Source organism: Candoia aspera, chromosome 7 (assembly GCF_035149785.1).
Source record: "Candoia aspera isolate rCanAsp1 chromosome 7, rCanAsp1.hap2, whole genome shotgun sequence".
NCBI lineage: Eukaryota > Metazoa > Chordata > Lepidosauria > Squamata > Boidae > Candoia > Candoia aspera.
In genome coordinates, this window is record NC_086159.1 from 66,541,457 (window position 1) to 66,556,121 (window position 14,665).

At 41.8% G+C, this 14,665-nt stretch overlaps 1 protein-coding gene across 1 annotated transcript in view; it reads right to left on the reverse strand.

Moving 5' to 3' along the window:
• Positions 1–7,731, reverse strand: part of GRAMD4 (GRAM domain containing 4) — a 77,266-nt gene extending 69,535 nt beyond the window's left edge. Inside the window, exon 1 of the mRNA XM_063307952.1 lies at positions 7,407–7,731. Coding sequence (XP_063164022.1) covers positions 7,407–7,435 — 29 coding nt within the window. The 5' untranslated portion in view covers positions 7,436–7,731. The remainder of the gene's footprint in view (positions 1–7,406) is intronic.
• Between the last annotated feature and the right edge of the window lie 6,934 nt (positions 7,732–14,665).

A 14,665-nucleotide genomic window follows, 5' to 3' on the forward strand; every position in this document is an offset into this window, starting at 1 on the left:
GGCTGGTCCATGAAGTCACGAAGAGTCGGAAGCGACTAAACGAATAAACAATAAAAAAAGATAAATACTAACAACAACAATAAAAACAACTAGAGAAAATTGCTAACAAATTCAATAGTGCAACTCTTCTTCCGCTTAACAGGAAATCACCTTCAGTAGGGTGACATCTGACCCAACCAATTAAAATTAAAATTAAAATAGGACCCCTGGTCATTGACCAGCCTGTAGTCATCTCCTATCTGCCTACCTAAAATATTAGCTGCCTAGCAAATATCATGTGAACTGTTCTGGCCTGGCCTTCAAGCTATTTTACACAAGAAGGATCATGACAAACCAATTTCTTGGCCTTCTTTGTTAAAGGAAGAGGATTATGGCACAGTATATTTGCACAAATATAGCCACTGACATCACATACAATTCTGACTAGCTAGCAGTAGGAGATTATCTACCTCAGTGAGATTATATTTGATCCAGATAGATCCACTGTTAAGCAACAATCAATAAGAGAGGGTAAACAACTAGTTTCAAATGGGAGAGAAAGCTGGACTTAAGGGGGAATCCCTGAGCCGCATCAGGGAGCAAAATATCTTCATTTCTGCAGTTGACTGGAGACAACATCATGGTATAATCTTAGAGTACAGACATTTACAGATGAGTACATCACAAAAACTAACAACATAATCCCCCTTTTTTTTAAATAGTGTGCACTTCTATGCTCCTCCAAACCAAATGACTTTTACACTTTTTTAATGGTCCTGCTCCCTTTAATAGTATCTCCAAATCTCTGCCACACTGTGGGCTAGAGCAGGGTTTCTCAACCTTGGCAGCTTTAAGATGTGTGGCTGGGGAATTCTGGGAGTTTCCAGGTTGGGAAAAGTGTATGTGTGTGCATCTTAAATCAATGTTTCTTAAACATTTTTCTCTCAGGAGCCCTTCCCACTTTTAAAAATTATGGAGGACTCCAAAACAGCTTTTGCCTGTATGGGTTGTATTTATAAATATTCACCATATTAAAAATTTAAATTGATGCATTCACTGCCGCTATGTCTTGGAACAAAATTGTTTGATGGAGTTTTAATAATGTACTTATTACTGTATTATTTTAATACTGTATTGTATTTTTCAATGTAGGCTGGCAAATAATTTTGATTTCGCCGACTCCTGAGAGGGTCTTGGGGGACTCCTGGGGCCCTAGGACCACACTTTAAGAAACACTGCCTTAAACAATCCATACATTCATAGGTCAGGAGGGGAACCTTGGCAGTACCATCTGAATTACGGCTTCTGCCACTGATTTTTCCTCTTCCTTCTCATCTTCTTCATCTAGGAGTCGCACACTGTCCTGCATGGCCGAATTCATTTGTGCATAAATGAAACTATTCTTCTGCACAAGTCTGCCACTTGCTGAGAATTATAACATGAGCCAACAATGGCATGAGTCCTAAAAATCCTCATCACCCTGTTGTGTCCCAATTTTCAACAGCAGCAGTATTTAACACTGTCTGAAGTTTGGAAGAAAATGAATAGATATTTATATCACTTAATCCCTACAATTTCAGATGATCATCTCTAAACCATCCATCTAAACACATGGATGGAGCTTGACCTCAAATATGCTTCTCGATGAAATGGATTCATACCTTTTAGTGGACAGATATCAAGCATTTAGTTATAGAAATGCAGGTTATTTACATACTCATATGAATCTGTGTAGAAAAACAGGAGTCTACCCATAATTACAAATAACTGATAGGAGAACAAACTGTTTATTACTACTTAATGCAAGGAGGAAAAAGGCATGAATGGATTGGTACAAGATTTAATCAAATAGTTCAATCTGAAGCCTCCCTGAAAGAACAAGGAAAACTGCACCAATATATGCAGCATGAAAAAAATACCTACCAAACTGAATGCAACTCATCAAAATTAACATTCTCTTTTTACTGCATGTCTGGGAAGCCCACTGAGCATACAAAAGGATTGAGAACCGATCAGTCACAAATCATGCAGAGTCACAGCAAAGGAGATTAAATGTTGGCCTCAACTTTCTGTGAGGCTGCCATCTGCAGAGCGTAACAAAATGGAAAGAGTATCAGTGGTGTGCAAGACAATGTGGTTGCCCAGGATGTAAAGTGGTTGTAAGGCCTGTTTCTTTACTGACTGGCGCATTGCAATGGTCTCTCACTGCCAATGCCTTCATTTCAATGTAATAGCACATACAGATGCAAAAGCCATTTACCATTTACCATTTACCATGGGCAAGAGACGGTGCTTTATGTAACAGTCAAAAAAGCAATCTGGCCTCAATTAGCTTTTGTGAGAAATTGATACAGCTTTTTTTTTTTTACTTTGAAAAGCAAGGATAACACAGGTGTGGGTCATCCTTTAATTTGCTCTTCTTCTCAAGAATGCAAGAAGCTGCTATGTCCTAGGCCAGTTAAGCCAGTCTTGCCAGGATCTCAGGCAAAGTTTCGTTCCTTTATTTGTCAACTGGAGATGTCGGGAGTCAAACATGGAATTTTCTGCATGCAGAGCACATACAGCAAGTGACTGACCTTCCTTCATTTCTCTCTCTGAAATCACTATCCTTGATCCCTGGTATAGATTTGCTAACCCAAAATGCTGACATAATAATGGTTGGAATAAGGTGACTTCATAAAGATTTTAATCAGATTGTTTCGGCTTAACCTGGGGTGTTACAAGGGGAGAACCCCTGGGTTTTTCTCTCTTGACCTTCTCTCCTCTCAACTGTACCCTCTCAATGTTAACTTTGAAACCAAAACAGCATCTGGACTTCACTGTCACAAACATGCGCATATCAGTATCTCAACTGGCATGAATAAAGACAGAATCCAACCATCCTTCTCCCCCCATTCGCCAACTCCTGCAGGAGTCAATATCTATTTGATTGGATCAAGTTGCAATTTCTCTCTTTTGTCTGCTGCAGCCAACACTTATCTCTACCAGGCTTTTATGAGAGCCTCCATTTCCCCTTGACTTCTAACAAGAACAAAAGCTCAGAAGGAAGTGCATCAAGGAATGCTAGCAGCAGCAAGAAACCTCACGTGATGAGGACTGTGAAAGGCAAGATTAGGATAAGCAAACAAGCGAGAGACAGCACATAGCTTCCAGGCCAGCTTCACCAAGGTTTCTTCAAACTTTTTGTGCACACCTCCAATTTTAGACCCCCATTAGATCAACCTCCCAGATTCTCTCCCAATTTACAGCACGATTAGCTATGCCATACAGGAATCATAGGTGCCTCATGTTGGGTAGAGATGTAGGCACAAAACTATTGCATTGCTACACAGTAATGAAGGATGAGCCTACACAAAATCTGCAAAATCAGCATATCTCTGGGGGTAATACAGAATCACCAGACACTTGATGAAAATATTTGCCAGGATGGTCCTCAACAATTTGAGAGCAAATCCACCAGGAGTGACATTTCTGTAATTCAGAGCTACAGAATCTTTCCACGGCAATGATCCTTTTTTTATCTTTGAGGGACATGCAAGAGGGGGGAACATTCTAAACGGCAGTGAGTAGCAGCAGAACAAAAGTTCATTTTGACTGTATTTATAGTCACACCACTGTTTCACCACCTTAGCAACTTTAAGATATGTGGACCTCAATTCCCAGAATTCCCCAGCCAGCATGAGTTGAAGTCCACATACCTTAAAGTTGCTAAGGTGGAGAAACACTGAGTTACAATGAATTACAGTGAAATACACAAATCTACAGAGCCTTTCCTCTCACCTTCGAGCCTGCAGATAGGCAACTGGGTGGCCACTATGGGAGCAGAACATTGGACATGATGGAGCATTGGCCCAATTTCTTTATTTGTTAAATTTATATCCCACTTTTCCTCCCATTTTATTCCCCCCAAAGGAGATTCTCCTTTGTTCTTCTCCATCTTTCCTGGCTAAAGTGATGTACTGTATAAGACATGTGATATGAGCAAGCAGATTCTTCTCATGGGACCTGCTGCCCAACTGGAAATGTGAGTACAGAGGAATTTATTTGCTTCTTTTGACAGGCTGAAGGTCCACTTCTTCTTACTACCTGAATAAAAGTAAGTATATGACAATATTTCATTTCATCTGTATAGCTGAATGATGAAAGAACCTAATTTTGGTCTCACAGGCCTTGCACAAATGCTGTAAACAACCTGCTCATCTCTCTATATTGCTTTTTAAAAAGTAATGCATAGATAAGGGTGGGTGATCCTGTGTTTTACAAGTACTTGCTGCAGACAGTGGTTATAATGAAAATTATTACCACCATCAAAGCTTAATGGAGATCTGTTAAGAATATTATGCTAATCTGTAAAGTGCATTAAGCACGCCATTACACTACTCCAGTAAAAAGACATTACAAATGATGTCTTCCATCACTATTCCAAGGTTAAAACAAAATTCTCTCCAGCAATGTAAAAGAAATGAATTGTTTTGTCTATAATCATACAAATACATTCAACAAGAGTAATAAGCCAGGCAGAGATTAATAATAAGCATTTATTACATTAGTATTTACCCTGCTTCCAAGGAAACTAAAACATTATAACAACCCCATAAAGTAAGTTCAGCAGACCGGCACTGAACCTGCCTAAGGCCGTTCATTGCTCTTCAGATCTGAGCTGAGTTTTCAGCAGCGGTTTTCCAAATAAACCAAAAAAACTCTGTTCTCAAAAATACAGGGAGAGGAAGAGAGAAATAGATCCAGGTTCTATCACCAACTCCCATAAACTGGTGCCTTCCAGAAAAATCAACTGTCTTAGACTGCATGGGTTCACAAATCCCATTAAGTGATGATTCATTTAGCCACAGTTTATTGAATAATCTACATTTGGCCAAGTTCATGCAACACACTAAGAAACCACATGATGACCTGGGATGCTGTTTGAACCAAGCCACTGAATCAGACCACTGGTCCATTGAACCAGTACCGCAGACACCAGATTTTCAGGGTTTCACCATGGAATCTTTCCAACTCTATCTAGAAGTGCTGGGGCTTGAACTTCAACTTTTGTCCATGCAGTTTGGTCTAGTGGTTAAGGTGCTGGGCTAGAAACCAGGAGGCTGTGAGTTCTAGTCGCACCTTAGGCATGAAAGTCAGCTGGGTGACCTTGGGCCAGTCCCTCTCTCTCAGCCTAACACCTAACAGGGTTGTTGTGGGGAAAATAGGAGGAGGAAGGAGTATTAGGTATGTTCACTGCCTTGAGTTATTTATAAAAATAATAAAAGCAGGAATAAAATAAAATAAAATAAAATAAATGCAACATGTGCTCTTTTGCCCTGCTGATAATGAATAAAGTCCATCACATCTGCAGACCACAGGTTGCAGAATGCTGTTCCATTTACATTGGAACCAGGTATCTCCAACCATGTTGCTAACAGCCAGCTCCCAGGAACTCTCTCTCATGACTAAGAGAGAATAATTGCAATCTTATACTTCGTATCACTGATTTCTGAAACAAAAGTAAGACAACTACCAGGTCATATGTAGAGCCTAGTGATTTGTAGTATTCAAATCTGAACCAGGCAACAATGCTTCAGATTTAGCATGGGTACCCTCACTGTACCTGTAAGCAGGTCCTTCTGGGCTTAGGCAGATACATGCTTGAGTTCAGGAAGCAACAATAGGGAATGACACATGATTGCATCCTGTCATTGCCTCCATAAGATCTTCTGAACACAAACATGCACAGCCCAGGAAAAGGTGTGGCTTCTTTAAGGAGCTGCCAACACTTGGCCTGTTTTAGATCCAAGCACTGCACACCACTATTTATAGGGAAGGGCAATGCTTTGGATTCAGTCTCCAAAAGGTCCTTCCAAACACTTTGGACATGATCCTAGGACTTGTATGCAACAACTTAAAGCCCAGGTGCCTCTTTTCAAGGTACAGCCAGCTTAAGTTGTTAGAGAAAGGCACTTCATATATACTCCAAGATCGAATCTGAAGCACAGCACAACTCTACTAGCTCATAAACAAAATTTTGCTAACACAGCTGCCAGCCATGGCAATCCTGCCTTCCCAACCAGGCTTGGAAAGCTTGGAAGTGCAGAAGGAGAACAACATAAACTACAAATTGTAACTGGAGACACATTTCAGGGGGAGAAAACAAACACAAATCACTTCTCCCAGCCCCCAAGTTTAAATAACCAAACTGTCAGAGCCCCTCCAGCTCTACAACATACAAATTAAGGAACTTTCCAAGAAGTAAACAATTACATGCCCCCCCCCTCAAGAGCTCTATCTGCTCTCAGCCTGGAGAGCAGAATTTAAAAGAAACTCGCTTTTTCACACATTTAGCCACACCTTCCAAAAGAACCTCATATTAACCTATGAAAAAGCAAGTCACAGCAGATGGTAGCATCTGGCTGACCTTGACAGATTTGATCTGACTAGTCCTTGGACAGGATACCACCAGGAAATGCTAAAGCTGTCAACTAGATTGGAAAGTCAAACATCTTAGGAGAAGGTAATGACAACCTATTTCCATGCTGTTGCCAAGAAAACTACTTTGATGCCTCCTATAATGACTACAAGTCCAGGTCAAATCAAGGGAAGAAAGCAAGGAAATAATGTCCTCTAATTATGGAAGGATGTTGGGGAAAGACCAAGAAATGCAAGACCCAGCGACAGTGGCAGGGGCAGAAAGTTGTTTATCAAAAGTATATAGGCAAGATTTTGTCCCTCATGGGGGGCGGGGGGGGGAGAAACACAACAACAAAGTGGAGGGAGGTTACCGGTGGGCAGTAGAATGAGGTCAAAAGAGGCAAAAAGCACCGTTTTCTCCCCAAAAATCCCTGGAACTCGCCACTGCTGAGCCCCAATCCCTTCCAGGTAGCAAAGGCGCCCAGGAGTGGGGATCTTCCTGCCCACGGTGGGGGCGGAGGGGAAGACCACCGCAGCGGATTAGGGAGCTGAGCTAAACAGGAACGGCGGTCGGGAGGATTTGCGCCACGGAACCTGAGGAACTTCAGGACCCGAAGTGGAAGCTAAACAAGCCCAGGAACAAGGTGCCCAAACGTCCAGGGAAATGGAAAAGCGTTACAGCCATTGGTTGTGCAGCAGAGATGATGGCGGGGCGGCTTCCCAAAGTCCCTGCGGAGTCGGACACTCTCGAGCCAGGGAACAAAAAGGAAGGGTTGGGGGATAGGCTGAGGCTGGAGCAAGCCAAGGGGGGCGCCAAGGGGATCGGCGACGGGACGGACCGGGAGGGAGGGGAGCAGGCGGCCCCTTCTCGATCCGGATGGCAGAGGCCCAGCGGCGGCGAAGGGAGCAAAGCTGGGCGAGGGGCAGGACGTTCGGCGGAGAAGAGGCTCCGCGTTTCTCCGTGGCCGCGAGGCGGCGGCGGGCGACGAGGAAGGGCGGGAGTGGCGGGACGCTTTGTTCCTTACCCTGCACGGAATTCGGACCAAACTTTCATTCACGCTGCCAGTCCGGCGATGCCCTTGCTCGGCTCCCTTCCACCGTCGCGCCCCGCGGAGCGTTGTTGCCGGCGCCGCCGCCGCCTCGGGACGCAGCGTCGCCGGACTGCGTGGGAGCCCGCCACCAGCTTCCCCCAAGCGCGGGCGCCTCAGAGCGCTTCAGTTCACGCCAGCCCGCAACCCCGCGGCGGGGCTGGCAGCAGCAGGTGCTCCGGCCGCCAGGCCCCCTCAGCGCCCCAGCCAAGGCCGTGACGAGAGCGCTGCGCAGCCGTCGCTGCCGTCACGGCTCTCCCCTTCCTTCGTCGGCTGCATCCTCGGCGCGCAAAGGGGCCGGGCTCCGCGCGCGCGGCTCCGCCTGTTTTCGGCTGATTGGCACGGCTCCGGGCCGGGAAGCCGTCCGGGAGTCCCGGGGAGACGGATCTTACGGGATCTGGCGCCCGTAAGGGTTGGCTGCCGACTGGGGGCTCCGTTCTGCTGCGCTCCTCTGAGCCGGGTTCTCATCGGATTGATAATAAATAATTCTCATCGTATTAATAATCCCGATTCGGCTGAAATGTTCACGGGTTAATCAAACAAGATCATTTGAGCCTATGTAACTGCATAGGAATAAAACTATATTTAAAGAATTTTACGCAGGACACTTAAGTAGAAAGTAGCACGGAGCTGGCCTTGGTCGATCTTAAAAAACTTCATGGAGGACCGTACCGTCTTCCGGGCAGAACTGGTTTGTTACCACTGCTTTTTTCTGAGGTGTTTTTTTTTTTTACTTTCGTCTAACCTGAGGTTTCCTCGTGGCCTTCCATCTAAGTACTGGCTAGGTCCGGTCTTGCTTAGTTAGACAAGTTGACTAAATGTAACCACCGGAGCTAAAATAAATTTCAGAATGCAACAACGGCACAAGGTATCATTTTGAGATTCAATACGAATTGTGAAAATAGTAGTGCGTAGGTTGGAGAAAAATAGCTGTTGCATTTTCTTGGGGGTGCCCTGGAGAAGCATCTAGAGCTCTACACTGATTCTTGTGTGCAAATATGTTTCTCTGGTTGTTTGCAAAAGGAGTATCTACACGCATAGGTCTCCGATATAAGCCACAAAGATGTCATTGCAAAAATGATGTAATCCATAAATGACATCATACAATTCATGATACAAATTATTTAACATCATTTACATGATGACATGACTGGCTCACAACAGTGCCTTTTTACTATAGTTTCATGGTACATCATCATCTTTTCCTTGATGATGCACAGCTATGTTATCCCACTGGGTCCCCAAGGCCAGCTTCTACTGTTTTGACTGGTGAGCAATAAGCTTATTATTAGTGTTCCAGGTAGGTGAGACAGCCTCACAATCATTTCTGTTAACTAAGATGATTGTCAGGGATGTCCCACAGAAAGTTAATTCTGATCTCAAATGCAGAGTACTGTGCGGAGTTCATTGTACAGAGTAGTTCCACTGAGCAGTTGTCTCTCTGTTGCTGCAAACTGTCCCTCTCAGCTTTTAGATGCAGTTTTCTCCCCAAAGCAACTTATCTATCAACATTTTCAGAACCCCAAAGTCCTTATACGTGCATACGCTGTACACCTATAAGCCCTCATGTCTATACTTTTTGCTCTTTTGTTGCGTCCTGTTTTTCTGTTGCTATTTTTCTTTCTGTTTCATTAAAAATATAGAGGATTTTTTTTAAAAAGCATCTACACAGTGTGCTGTGTGAACCAAGAAAATTAATTTAACTGAGTAAACCGTGGCTGAGCTAATAATAGCCAAGCATGTGGTGTGAATGTAGCCAATCAGAATTCTCCTATTCAACTACGCTTCATGCCCAACCCAAGATAATGCCCAAATGGGATGGGCAGTGTGATAGGCAGAAGAATTCTTTCAGCAGAGCCTCCTATTCACATTTAAAGGGCCCTTTCACTGCATTTTGGATGCTACTGGATGAATGGATTAGTGAAGGTAGACATTGTTGCCACTTTAGTTGAAGTTTCTTGTGATTTCGGCTATATTCCCCATGCACACTTATTAGATATAGTTGGGACTGCTGCAAAATCATCATTGTGGGAAAACTCTTGGGTGCCCTTCCATCATGCATAAGATTATTATTATTTTCTATCCGTTCAATCCTGTCTGATTCTCAGACACTGCCTGGACAAGTCCCTGCAGTTTTCTTGGCAACGTTTTTCAGAAGTGGTTTGCCCTTGCCTCCTTCCTAGGGCAGAGAGAAAGTGACTGGCCCAAGGTCACCCAACTGGCTTTGTGCCCAAGGTGGGACTAGAACTCACGGTCTCCCGGTTTCTAGCCTGATGCCTTAACCACTACATCAGACTGGCTCTCTGTAAGATTAAACAGGCTAGCTTTATGTAAACTGAAATTCTATCACTGATCTTCTGTATTGTGTATATCTGCTTACAATATAGACCTGAAACAATGTTTATAGCAAGGTTGCCAGAACTGCGCTGCAGAAATCTAGATGATCAATAGACTGTGCTGTCATTTAGTGGGTGTTTGAATTTCTGCAGCCCAGATGAGGTAGCCCTAATATTTTTATTTTGTCTTCAAGTCAGACATGACTCCATGCAGTTTTCTAGGCAGCATTTTCAGAAGTGGTTTGCCCTAGCTGCTTCCTTCCTATGGCTGACAGAGAGGGACTGGCCCAAGGTCACCCAGCTGGCTCTCATCCTTAAGTCAGGATTAGAACTCAGGACGCCCTACTCCTAGTTCAACACCTTAACAACTAGTCCAGACTGGTTCTCTGCCCTTAACTGATAAGATATCACTCCCTTGTAATACATTATGATTAAGGAGAGTGCAAGAAAGCCTCTCCCTGTGATTATAGAATTTGTTAAAAAGAAAAAAGAATAAACTAGACAGAAAGAAAACATTACATCAAAGGGCCCTTTGATATTCACTTTTGACAGCCACAGATACTAAAGTTACAAGACTATTCTGGAAATTAATGTGAATTTAGGTAATAATAAATTATTATTATTATTATTATATTTTACTGTTCAATTTAATGTATAACATTTATTCTGCTCTTGATTTCATGGATATTTTGTCTATATATATATATATAATAATTGCATTTAATTGCAAAACTCTCTAGCAGCAGCATGATCCTATATATGTCTACTAAGTTCCATTGAGTTCAACAGGCATAGTTCCCAGATAAGTTAGTTTAGGATTTCACTAGATACCTTCGATTTATCATTCGTACAGTACAAACAGTCTAGATAAACCATACCTCATCATTTCAAGCCAGCATTAGCAACCACTCCCTGGTTCTACTTCTCAGCTGAAGTGAACAGTATCCTTCTGTCCCTTCCTGAGTGATCATGGGTAGTTGTTTTATATTTTTGCATCCCGGTGATGGGAGCGGGTGTGCATTCACATGATGGTGAGTCAGATGTTCTTGGCCCTGGGAAACTGTTGGGTGCCCTGCCATCAGAGCCTTGTACCCTTTCCTCGCATAAAATGCACCTGTTATGAATCAAGAACTAGGGAATGATCCTTGTTAAGGTATCAGCTAATCTACTGGGAAAGAGCAGACATGGGGGCAGGAGCAGAGAACACACACACCTTATTAGGAGGAGCTTTTATCCCATGGTCCCATTCTGTAAGGAAAAAGGGGGTTCTAAACAGCTGTACATGTGCAACAAGAAAATAATTCAAAATCAGCTGCAATAGATATTCTTGTGTTTCATTTAATTCCCCCATCAAAGAGAACTCTGCAATGTTAAAAAGCCAACTAACAGGATTTCTTCCTTGAATGAAGCTTCCATTTGTTCTATATGGGCTGATGAAACTCACTTTTATTAAAGTGGTCCAACCTTAAGGCGCTTGTTTCAGCTTTCTGAGTCTTGTCATTATTCCAGTCTCTTAGCTGTTTGACTGCCAGGTTTTCTGCTGTTCTTCATCTGACTTCCCTCTCATATTTCACTCAAGCTGCCCTTACAGTAGGAATCTGCCAAGGAGGAAACACTTCCCACACCCTTTTCTTTTATTCTGGTGACATACAGGGAAATGACAGCTTTGAATAGTGGTACACACACATACACACAGAAATACAGGGGGAAGAGAACTGTTTCTTGTGCTAAATTATTATCTCTGGTTGGTATCACTTTTTAAATAGCAGTTACCTATCTGGAATAAGCTCCTTTACAGTCTGATGCTTCTACAGAAGGCCAGCAAATGAAAAACAATATAACTGGGTAGATGGACAAATAAAGGTAATCCAGCCAGAAATTTTGTAATCCTACAAGAATCATTTCAAAGAACGTTAAAACATCAGTAGACATCATCTCACAGGTTTAAATTGATTCAACAGGGTTTTTTTTATTTTGCTTTGCACTGATTTTTTTCAGATTAATAGCAATATTATGGTGCATTTTAAAAAACATAGGGCCAAACCAATATTTGATTTGTCTGATATCACTCCTGGATATTTGCAAATTTTGCTAATCGATGATTTGAATTTTCAAAAGAGTATTTAACAATACAAACATCTGCAGCCATGTCTTAACATACTCAATGGATAACAGAATTTAACATGTCAGTGTTTTCGTTTATGAAAAGATATAAAGATATATGCATATTTTGTATGGCCTGATAAGCTTTTAGATCAGGGACACGTATAGGAGGTGTCAAAACAGTCAAAATGGCAGCCATGCCTGGTGATTGAAGCCTCACCCCTTTTTTACATGTGTGCTTCAATCGTGCATGGTAGCACTTCAGTCCCAGTCGTGGCTGCCATTTTGACTTTTTTACCTCCAGCATGGACACCCCTGATCTAGATAAATAATAAAAAAAATTGTGAAGAAATAGGCTACACAATTTACATACCTGAAAATTACCTTTCGATTCATCCATGGATTTGGTTAAATCTGTACTGCTATACTGCTGTACTGGTGTTCAATGGGATGGGGTTTCCATCCTGTGGACTTTTAAATTCTTGGATCCCTCTTTTGGGGTAGCTTTAACAGTAAAAAGCAAGTAAGAACACATCTAAATAGAGAAAAAATACAGTAAAGTAGAATGAATTGATACTAAATCCTGGGCAACTTTATCCAAAGTAGCATGGGACTTATTCCCAGATAAATTTAAATAGGATTGTATCTTGAACTGTCTGTAATGTTGAAGTAACAGCAGGATCCCAGATCCTATCAGAGGCATCTACAGGGAAGATCAAGAAAGTCAAAAGATGGTGGCTATGAATGTGTGGTTGAAGCCCCCACCCCCCATTTTTTTTTTTAATATAATGCATAAATGTCACACAGTTTCAGCTGCCAGCTTGACTTTTTGGACTATCTCCTGGTGGCTGCTCCTGATCATAATCCATATTAATGTCTTATGGTTAAAGGATTTTTTTACTCAATTGTAGAAGAAATTTTAACAGTCCTCCATTGCACTAACACCCAATGGCTATGTTAGCTGAAGATAATGGAAGTTGTAATGCTACATATCAGGAGGAGGCAACCAGGTTACAGAAGGTGCATATCATTTATTTGTTAGATGTATTGGGACTATTGTTCTGATCTTCCAGATGTGTTGGGCGTACTATCCAAGAGCCTCCAGATGTGTGGAGGCTACTGCTCCAAATAGATCCCTTGTTTCATTGCATTTGCCAACTTTTATCTTCATCATATGTTTTATTGATTTTATTGTGATTTCCTTGCTTGTTGTGAGCCGCCCAGAGTCACTGAGAACCAGGTGGCATACAAGTTTAATAAATTATTATTATTATTATTATTCACTATTTTTCTCAGGAACCAGCCAGCACTGCATTTGCCATAGCTCTGTGTGCACAGATCCTTGTACATATAGACTTTTCAAATCATGTGTTCTATAACTGCCAGAAGTATATTGTAAAACATTTGGTTTCATCTGCATACTGATTAGACACTGATTTTCCAATTCAGCCTCTTTTTTTCCCCCTCCAAGCATAAGCAGATAACAATATATCAAGGGGGTATTTCTGACCCTCTTTATTCTGACCTTGTTCTGAACAGGTTTCCAATTCTGAACTGTTTCCAATACTGAAACAATGCCCATGTTTAGTGCTGATTAATCCTCAGTCCTCAGTTTAACACTAGTATGTGCAATACCCTCTCATCATCAATAAATGAACTATTCAACTGTTTAGACAAAGTATGTTTGATAATTTGCTTTTAAAAGAATGACTCAGGAGAATCATGGCTGGGTTAGGTTTCTTCTAGGGAGCTATTAATGTCCCTTGTGTTGGATATGAAGGCACCCTAATTTACGTTTGCAAAAAAGACTATAACAAGCACAAGAGCCACTGTTGTGGGGAAAATAGGAGGAGGAAGCAGTATTAGGTATGTTCACCCCCTTGAGTTGTTTATAAAAAATAATTAAGGCGGGATAAAAATAAAAATAAAAAAATAATTATTTCCTTTTCTCTAATCCAGAAGCAAAATGGTAAACAGGCAGGAGATGACCTTCAAACATTAAATCTTGTCATAAGACCCTAGATATTTCAGGAAAAGCAGACTTGGGACGATCTAAAGTTTCACCTGCCATTAGTGCAAATTCTAGAAACATCATCATCATGATTATTGTTATTGTTATTATTGTTATTATTTCTGATATGGAGAATAAGATATGTGGGTAGAAGTCCTGACATCAACTCAGCTATTCTGGACCTAGATAGGTCAGGAAAAAATGGCAGATGCATGATCTGAAGTGACCCTGATTTCTGCTGCTCCATAAGAATACCACCATAATAACATGTCAAGAGCTCACATATACTGTAAGGGATACTAGCTCACAAAAACTGAAATGTATTTTTCAATGTCTGTTGCAGAAATATCCAGGAAAGAAGATCATGTGCCAAGTCTTTGCTGTCACTAAATCATATGTTATAAAACATAACGCACAGTTTAAACAACAGTGGCTACATTCTTTCATGACACTAAGCCAAAACCAAGAAACAACATTGAAATTTCATGCCCTGTGTAAACCTGGGCAATGTTTGGTGCTGATGACCTGGATGCTTATTGCACTATAGGAATGTCCACAAGGGAGGTCAAAATCAGCAAGATGGTTACATGGTGTTGTAATGCAAGTCCTGCCTGTTGTGTGTGTGTGTACAGGATGCATATGAAAGCGGTAGGGCTTGATTGCAATGCTACAGCCTCCATCTTGCCCATTTCATCTCCATCTTCCACAGATGTCACTGCTCTAAAGACTAAATGATGAAGAATCAA